At 40.3% G+C, this 10337-nt stretch overlaps 1 protein-coding gene across 1 annotated transcript in view; it reads right to left on the reverse strand.

Moving 5' to 3' along the window:
* Positions 1 to 7638, reverse strand: part of ablim1b (actin binding LIM protein 1b) — a 252406-nt gene extending 244768 nt beyond the window's left edge. The window contains exon 1 of the mRNA XM_060841799.1: positions 7419 to 7638. Coding sequence (XP_060697782.1) covers positions 7419 to 7440 — 22 coding nt within the window. The 5' untranslated portion in view covers positions 7441 to 7638. The remainder of the gene's footprint in view (positions 1 to 7418) is intronic.
* Positions 7639 to 10337: the final 2699 nt, after the last annotated feature.

The following is a 10337-nucleotide window of genomic DNA, read 5'->3' on the forward strand; positions in this document are numbered from 1 at the left end:
CGCTGTAGGTATTCTAATTCTTAGTGGGATTGCAGCTGATGGTAATAAGTAGATAAGTCAGATCTCAGACTGAACTCAGATTCATAGATCATAAATCTTATTCCTGCAGTTTGTTTATCATGATGGTCAGTCACTGAATACGTTCAGAGACTGTCAATATTCTTTGAATAAATGAACACAAGTAAACCAAAAAATACAAAGTTACATAAGTCAACTTAGTAATAGTCTAACATACACAGTAAAAAGATAGATTCAAGCATTTGCCCAGAAATATCTTTTACAATTACTCAATCCCAGGAAAGTAATACTGCTATCTTCACTTCTTAATTTCTTCCTCAAATGACTCCCTTCAGCCTTTTTTCTTAGACTGCTGAAACAATGTAAGGCTTCTTTTCAGCCCTGATGTCCTGGATACTTCTTTCCAGCTGTGACAGTTTGAAGACCCGTAAGTATTTAGCAATTAACTTCCCAGGTTTCTGATCAATTAATTTAACTTAAGTCATATGCTGTGTTTGGTTCATTGCCTTTTCAAACTTTGTTAAAAATAACAAGCTTCACAGAACTGAAAGTGATTTTGTTTTCTCCACTGTTGAATCTAAGTTGCCAAGTAATAACTATATACTACAAACCTACATCACACAGGCTACATTTGGATCACATAAGGACCAGGTAATGACCAACTCAAAGGAAAAAAGGCTTATTCATCTCCACTTGATCTTCAATGGCACTACTATTTCCAAATCTCCATTATCGACATCTTGGGGTCCATCACCGGTCAGTAAATCTAACAGGATCAGCTTCATAAATGCAGTGGCCACATGATCACGCCAACATATTGAGTACACTGAAAGAAACAACTCACCTTTTAGCTCCCTCAGGACCCAAAGCCTGTGCACCATCTTCAAGACTTAAATCTGCAACACTACTTCTCTAAGCTGTGTGGCCATGTGGCAATCCATTGGTTCATGTCTGGACCAAGTAAAGATAAAGTCGCTGTTGTTCTATGAGACCATAAAGCTGCTCACTCGTTAGAGAGAGCCAGCTGGTGGTGATTTTAACCTGAGGGTCACCACACAGAGGAGAAATGAAAACTGCAGATGCTGGAGATCAGTGCCGAGAATGTGTGGTGCTGGAAAAGCACAGGTCAGGCAGCATCCAAGGATTAGGACAGTCGATGTTTTGGGTATAAGCCCTTCATCAGAATAATATGTCACTTGGAGGGAAATTTGAACATTGTTACTCTTGTCCTTCTCAGTATATACAACCCATTAAGGTATTGTATTGGTGAGATGCAGTATATCTGATAGGCCATACCTAGGGCAGCCAGTGGGGGCTTATGCCCGAAACGTCAACTGTCCTGTTCCTCGGATGCTGCCTGAGCTGCTGTGCTTTTCCAGTGCCGCACACTTTCGACTGAGGGTCACCAAACCTCAGGCAAGGTTGAGAAGGTGTGATGACACTCGACCTTGTGACCTCAACAGGTACAGAAATTGAACTTGCACTGTTGGCATCACTCTACATTGCTGTCCAGCCAACCGAGTTTGTAGATACCCAGAGCCTGGACCAATCTCTTTCAGTTACCACATGTGCCCAGCTGGATAAAAGGACCTATATGATACAACAAATTTGGTGCTGCAAAATAGTCATTCAAATTGCTAGAAAAGCTTTCTTAACAGTGTTCCTGTCACTGGTCTCCATATTCACCTCCACCAGTAATTGTTCAATACTTCACTGCAGTGGTGCCCTCCAAGTGACACACTATTCTGAAATCATAGCTAACTCCTCTCTAAGAGCACCATTGAAAGGATTGTAGTAGTTCAATGACAAGGCTCACACTGCCCTCTCAGGGTAACAAGAGATGGGGAATGAATACAACTTTTCTAGCATTGTCCACATTCCAAGAACAATTTTTTTAAGAAATCAAATTTTGTTTGCATTGCAGGGAATTCCAATTTTTTTTCATTATAGTTACAAGTTTTGAGATGCTGTTTTTCCATGAAACAATTAATCAATAACCTTGGACATGATCAGTCACTGGAAGGTGGTGCAGAAACTAACCACAAAATGAGTCACTGATGATGAGATAAAGCAATGCAAAGCAGAGCAAATTGTTAGTCTTGTCCTCCACAAAACAGCTGTTGTGTTTCGGTTATTTTTAGAAGAATGGAATGCTATGACAAAGGATTTAATTAGATTAACATTGCACATTTACTGGTGTTAAAAAGTTCACATTTATTTCACGACTGAAAACACGATGAGGAAGAGGCAGAGCCAATTATACATCCCTTGGGAAGGGGCTGGGGAGGGAGGCTATTGCAGCAGCAATAAAAAAAATTGAATATGGCAATAATCTAAGAGGTAAGAGTGGGAGTGAACAAGAGCTGTACAACAGAAGCAAGGCACTGAGGGAGCACTGTATAACGGTATGACTCTATGACTAACTGGTTTCAGGAAGATTGAGAAGGTAAAGGATGCAAAGTACAACTTGGTCAGACAGTGTCAAAAGTAACAACAGTTCATTGATTTTGGAGAGAAAAAGGATGTTGCTATTGGGTTAATGGCCATGAAGTGGGGCTGAAATGATGGGACTAGAAAGCTTTTGAAAAAATCATGAAAATGCATCATAACTCTCACTCTGCCACCCAATCGCACAATGTAGCATGACAACAGTTTTCCAGTGAGAAACAGCTTTGGAGCCCCAAGCCTAACACTTTTAAGCGCATGGGGGTAAAGTGTATTATTTTTAAGGATGGGGTGATAATAGCAGTTTTTTCAGGACAGTAGAGGAGTGAGATCAATTTACAGTGTCACCCACCTGGCAATAGTGATTGGACACTTTTAAAATCACATCCTCCAAATTCATTAACATTTAATCAATGCTACTTAGATGCCTTGTAACTTTCTGAGCTCCTGTAAAGGTTCATGCTTTCCCTTTCACAACCTCAGTTTATTTTACTCTTCCTGTATTACAAAAGACTTATACATGCTTCAGTTATAGTTGGCTTCTCGTGAATTAACAGGCAACACTGCCAAGTCCTGCATGCAACTGACATACTGGTAATAGGAAGAAAAAAAATCATTCACCCATACAGAATTTCAGTACTGCTGAAAAAGACATGTTTCGTCAAAGCTTTTCATTTCGCACTCATTAGGACTATCACAAGAAATAGGAAAGTAAAGGGAAATCTATACAGATCATGTATGAGAGAAGAGTGCTGATTGGCATAGGGTAAATAGACAAGGTCTTTTCCCTGGTGTGTATGTGTCTATGTGTGGCGGGGGGTGGGGGGGAGAAGAGAAAAAGAGTCAAAAACTAGAGGGCATAGGCTTAAGGTGAGAGGGGAAACATTTAAAAGGGACCTAAGGGGCAACTTTTTCACAATCAGGGTGGTGAGTGTATGGAATGAGCTGCCAGAGGAATTGGTGGAGGCTAGCATAATTACAATATTTAAAAGGCATCTGGGTGGGTATATGAATAAGGAGGGATATGGGACAAATGCTGGCGAATGGTACTAGATTTATTTAGGATATCTGGTCAGCATGGATGAGTTGAACAGAAGGGTCTGTTTCCCTGCTGTATACCTCTATGACTCAAAAAAAATTGTTGATAACTTTTTTCAGAAAAGACAAGGTGAATAGTAGAACATTAAACATGTAAAGCAAGGAAAAACAATGACTACAAAACCTTAAAACCATTTTCAGAGTTCCATTGTTTATAAAGGAATTACACAATTACCTGGAAATGACAATGTTGAAATCAGCACCTACAACCATGTGAGTGCTTTTCACTAATAAGAGCTGTAGCCATAACCCAACAGTTCTGTTCCAATATCTCTGTATATTTCTTTATTGGCGTACATCTAATCTATTATTTAACATTGATATAATCACTGTTTCAATCACTCACCCCTGTAATGCATTCTGCAGCCTCACCATTTACTGTTGAGATGGTTTTCTTGTTCTATTGCCTAAATCTCTTGTTTTTTACACCTATGGCCTGATAGTTTGGAACCTTTAGTCATTGAAACAAGTTGTTTCCATCTACAATATGCCATTTCTTTATAATGTTGTGCATCTCAGTCAAATCACCCTCTGAGCAATGAAAACAATCTTAGGAATTTGTCAAGGACAGTCTGATATATTATCAACAATACCTACAGACTCACACAGAGGATCTCTGCCTGAGAATCAAACAATAAATTTTGATTGGGTTTCTTCTGCAGAGTTATCAGAAAATTAATTTCTGGAGATCAATAAACAGGGCTCCCGGTTTCACACAGTCTCTAAAACTGTCAGAAAGACTATCAATACATTGATCTTTAGAAAATTATTTCATGATTATTTACTTTCCTGATAATTATTTGCACTTATCAATGACAATGGGGCCTTCAAAGTTAGTGTATAATGTGGTGAAATTTCAGATATATAGATATATTTCTGTTTTCTTGAGAACAACAATGACTGCTCCTAGATTATTCCAAAAAGGACAGAATTGGATTGCAATTTCCTGCTCATGTTTTTCAGAAACAGGCAGGTGAAACTTAGCACAGATTCTGGTCTTAACTTGCTGTTTTAGACAGGCAAGAAGGACCCTTCCAGAAACTGATGTGGCCCTTGCTTAAGGGTGTTGATTGTGCTTGGGTCATGATATTGGAGCTGCAAATGTGTTGCTGGTCAAAGCACAGCAGGCCAGGCAGCATCTCAGGAATAGAGAATTTGACGTTTCGAGCATAAGCCCTTCATCATACAGCCTTAATTGTGGACTTTATCTGTCAAGGATTTACCATCCCTAACACACCTCTCGCTACCTCTGATGACAAAGTCATTCATTCCCCCTAATTCCAACCTTTCCTCCTTCAGCAACATAGTTGTGTACCAGCAAAGTTCTTTTAGTTGACGTTGATGGCTTCTCCTGCCTGGCTATCTGGACTTTTGCCCGAAACATCGATTTTCCTGCTTCTCGGATGATGCCTGACCTGCTGTGCTTTTCCAGCACACTTAATCTAAACTCTGGTTTCCAGCATCTGTAGTCCTCACTTTGGCCTATCTGCTATTGTTGCCACTTCCAACAAGTTTGGGAAGGAACTCTAACTTGGCCTTTCAAGATGAGACCAGGAATTAAGCTGATGTGAGGCCATTTACGGCCTACACCCTTTGCCCTACAAACAGTAACCCTGTCTTGTAGCCAACTTGGTACTGCATTCTGAAATTACTACTGTAAAGTGTCAGTCATCTCGACTTCTCTTTCATGCTTTAAGATTGTCCTTAAAATACGCTTATTTGTTTGAACCCTTGACCACTTTTCTTAATATTGTCCTCAGTTCAGCGCTTATTTTCTTCCAAATCGTTTAGTCAAGGGCTGCAGGACACTTCTCTGCTCTAAAGGTGGTTCAAAAATGCAAATTGTTGTTCATCACCATAAAGATTGAATGCAAGTGTAAGAGGTAAAGTAAGTAAGTTTACAGATGACACCAAAATTGGAGGTGTAGTGGACAGCAAAGAGGGATACCTCAGATTACAACAGGATCTTGACCAGATGGGCCAATGGGCTGAGAAGTGGCAGGTGGAGTTTAATTCAGATAAAGGTGAGGTGCTGTATTTTGGGAAAGCAAATCTTAGCAGAACTTATACATTTAATAGTAAGGTCCGAGGGAGTGTTGCTGAACAAAGAGACCTTGGAGTGCAGGTTCATAACTCCTTGAAAGTGGAGTCGCAGGTAGATAGGATAGTGAAGAAGGCCGTTGGTATGCTTTCACTTATTGGTCAGAGTATTGAGTACAGGAGTTGGGAGGTCATGTTGCAGCTGTACAGAACATTGGTTAGGCCACCGTTGGAATATTGCATGCAATTCTGGTCTCCTTTCTTTTGGAAAGATGTTGTGAAACTTGAAAGGGTTCAGAAAAGATTTACAAGGATGTTGCTAGGGTTGGAGGATTTGAGCTATAGGGAGAGGCTGAATAGGTTGAGGCTGTTTTCCCCGGAGCGTTGGAGAATGAGGGGTGACCTTATAGTGGTTTACAAAATTATGAGGGGCATGGATAGGGTAAATAGATAAAGTCTTTTCCCTGGAGTCCAGAACTAGAGGGCATAGGTTTAGGGTGAGAGGGAAAAGATGTAAAAGAGACCTAAGGGGCAACATTTTCACTCAGAGGGTGGTACTTGTATGGAATGAGCTGCCAGAGGAAGTGGTGGAGGCTGGTACAATTGCAACATTTAAGAGGCATTTGGATGGGTATATGAATAGGAAGAGTTTGGAGGGATATGGGCTGGGTGCTGGCAGGTGGGACTAGATTGGGTTGGGATATCTGTCAGCATGGACGCGTTGGACCGAAGGGTCCGGTTTCATGCTGTACATCCCTATGACTGTATGATTCTATTTGGTTTGTTTGGCTACTAAGAGAAATTATTCAGCTAACTTATTTACAAAACGGCTCCAGCTCTGCCAACTAGTATTGGGATGGCAATGGATTAGACACCTCATCAACTGAGAAGTGAAACATTCTGGAATTTCCGGACCTCTGGTATGTACAAGCAGCCACAACATCAAATGATTAATATCTGCCTTAATAAATAATCTGTTGAAGGGGGAATAGTTGCAAGCCTAATGAGGAAGGACAAGGAAGGAAAACTAACAGAAAGTTCCTACACATTCAAGTTGGGTCAAATGGCCTCATTGTGTGCGGTGTTCTTGCCTGATTCTTCCATTTGTCAGCACAGCAAACATCTCATTCAATATTCCCTCGCAATTTTCCATCTCGAAAGAACATTAGGGAAAGTCTCTGATATCAAAAGGCAAACTGATAGCTTACTAATTCACGTATCCTTCCATCCATTTCCAGGAATACTTTCCATCCGTATTCAGGAATTCCTTCCAACTCTCAACAAAGCAAGTGCGAGCAAATGGACTCAGTTGTTTGTTTTAAGAAGTAGCCGAACATAATCTAAACGAGCTTTACATTTAAGGCGTTAAGAGCATTAAAGCAAAAAATACCTCTGTGTTCCAGTCGGTTGTGCAAGTTGTATTTTCCGTGCTATTTTGGGGCTTTTTTAATACTGAGTAAATAAACTGTACAATTCTACTATTGAACCTCAAGTCAAACAGCAAACTCGTCGCATTCCAGATGTAAGTTTGTTATAATACAGTCGGTGAGCGACATGCACACAACATAACTGATTCTCGAGAGGCACTGTTAATTAAAGTTATAATTTTCGTAAATGCTTCAAGAAGGGAGGGTCCCTAAATCATAGGGATTGATGAAGTACACAGTTTTCAAAATAGAATTAAACAAGTTTATACTGTACAACGTAATAAAGAATATTAAAATTACTTAGTTCTTCTCAAGACAAAAGGTTTATAGATGATTAAATGCCAAAGTGACAACAGTCCTGGAATGAAACAAGAAATATTAACGTTGTACCTTTTTCGTTCACCATGACCATGTCATCAGCAGTAACTCCAGTAAAAACTGTGAAACTAGGTTTGCATGTAAATACACTTTTTGATCAGGCACCAGTGATATAATATCCCTGGTTTCTGCGTACAGTAGTTAGTTTGCACAGCAGCTCTAAACAGTTCTGACAGCCTAAAGCAGGGTCTGAGTGCTTCGGCTCGTCAGGAATTACTCTGCATTCCCTGTGTGGATTCTGCCCTGCTGAAATAACTATTCACAGCTGCTATGCAGTGAATACAAATTCCGCTGCTCTCCGTTGTCCTGCCCCTTCAATGACACAACAACACATTCTTGAACAGCAACATCAGAAAAACACAGGGGGGTGGGGTTGCCATCAGTGCTGCTATTTTCAATGTATGACCTCTGCAAAACATACAAAAACTGCTGAGAGTGGAGTCATTTTCACAGCTGTTACCCTTACACGAGAAAATGTAACGTGCGTCATCTTTGTTAAGGATTTAGAACGATCAGAATTCTGTGCTTGCCAAGGTGAAGCATGACAGTGCTTTGCAAGCTCTTTTCGCTATGTAGCCTTACTTCCCTAATTCATCGTTATAACATTATCACAACCATCATTCCTCCAAAATGCCCTCTCTTGTTCTGAATAGGTATGGTACTACAGTGCAAACTTTCCCCAATGTTCTTTAGAAAATTATTTCATGATTATTTACTCTCTTGATAATTATCAGTATTTATAAATTACAACAGGGTCTCCAAAGTTAGTAAATCATACATTGAAATTTTAGAGATAGATTATATATATTCCCCTTTTCCTGATAACAAAAAACAATAAAATTAGAATTAGATATTAGAATATCTAATATAAATTGCAACCTATTTCGAGGCTTTGTCAGAGTGAGGGCCTGTAGAGCAGGAGCTGTGTAACTTGGTATGAACTCCACATCAGTCATTACTGTCTTGGATCTAATGTCTCCAAAGTTTAGCTTGTGACCCCCATCCCCACTTTGGAAACCCCTTATTAGATTTGTAACGTGGAGAAAGTGAAGACTGCAGATGATGGAGATCAGAGCTGAAAATGTGTTGCTGGAAAAGCGCAGCAGGTCAGGCAGCACCCAAGGAGCAGGAGAATCGACGTTTCGGGCATGAGCCAATCTTCAGGAATCGATTTGTAACATGGAATCAATCAGTGCAGAAGAGGCCCTTCAGCCCATTGAGCCTGCACCATCAAAAACTATTCTAAATCAATTTTGCAGCACTTGGCCCATAGCCCTGAATATTATGATGTCTGTGTTTAAGAGGCCTGAGCAAATAATGCAAACAATGTCAATTCAAATACCACAATTGCAATTTGAGAATTTGAATACAAGATCTGGAAATAAAAACAAATCCAGTATTGACAATCAAAGAAATTACCAAGAAGCTAGCAGGTTTAATCATCTACTTTACAGAACAAAACCAACTGTCCATACCCAGCCTCACCCACATGGAGCTCCAGTCCCAGCACAGTTTGCTTGACCCTTAGCTATACTCTTAAACAGCTCAGCTCTATTAAACCACAGCAAGAAATAACAAGAATAAATCCAGGCGTTTCATATGAGGAGGAATTAAATGCCAAAGATTTGTGCTCTCAAACTAGCCAAGTTAATCTAGTATAGTTACAACATTAATGCCTATCTAATAAATTTGAAAATTGCCCTTTCCAGAAAAAGTAGGAAAATTTCAATCTAGTCACCTAACACTCCACCAGGCTTTTGCCCGAAACTTTGATTTTCCTGCTCCTCGAATGCTGCCCGAACTGCTGTGCTTTTCCAGCACCACTCTAATCTAGAATCTTCCAACATCTGCAGTCATTGTTTTTACCTACCTAACACTCCATCAGTCTATTCTCATTCAAAGAGGTGGAAACTGTGATTGCTATCAAGTGGTATTTGCTCACCAGGGATCTGCCCTCTGATGCTCAGTTTGTGTTCCATTAAGTCCACGCAGCCTAGAATTCATTACAGGCTTGTTGCAAACATAGACACACAAGATAGACTCCAGAAATGAGGTGACAGTGACTGCCTTCCAAATCAAGGCAGCATCAATCCCTAAGTTGCATCAAGAAGCCCTAGCAAAATTGTAACAAAAGGAATCAAAGCAAATTCCATATTGGTTGGAGTCATAACTAGTGAAAAAAGGTAGATGGCTCTGGGTACTGGAGGCTATTCATCTTACTCTTAGGATATTGCTCCAGGAGTTAGTCAGAATAGTGTTAAAGTCCCAATCATCTATAGTAGTTTCATCAATGACCTTCCCTCCAACTTTACATCAAAAGCAGGAACACGTGCTGATAACTGAATGGTATTCAGTTCCAATGACAAATCTTCAGCTAATGAATTGGGGCTGCCATGAATTCAAGACCTGTAGAAGTTCCGCAGGGTAGTGTCCTAGGCCCTACCATCTTCAGCTGCTTCATCAATGATCTTCCCTCCATCATAAGGTCAGAAGTTCACAATGTTCAGCACCATTCACAACTCCTCAGATATTGAAGCAGTTCACATTCAAATGCAACAAGATGTGGATAATATCTGAACTTGGGCTGACAAGTGGCAAGTAACATTCCCGTCACATAAATGTCAGGCGATGACACATCATCAATAAGAGACAATCTAACCACTGCCCCTTGACATTCAATCATGTTACCATCACTAAATCCCCCACTATCAACATCCGGGGGGTTACCATTGACCAGAAACTTGACTAGACTCGTCACATAAGCACAATGGCTACTAGAACAGGTCAGAGGCTAGGAATACTGTGCTGAATAACTCATCTCATGACTTCCCAAATTCTGTCCACCATCTATAAGGCACAAGTCAATTGTGTGATGAAATGCATCCCACCTGGTTGAATGAATGCAGCCCCAACAACACTCAATAAGCTTGA

Source organism: Hemiscyllium ocellatum, chromosome 22 (genome assembly GCF_020745735.1).
Source record: "Hemiscyllium ocellatum isolate sHemOce1 chromosome 22, sHemOce1.pat.X.cur, whole genome shotgun sequence".
In the NCBI taxonomy this organism is placed as follows: Eukaryota; Metazoa; Chordata; class Chondrichthyes; order Orectolobiformes; family Hemiscylliidae; genus Hemiscyllium; species Hemiscyllium ocellatum.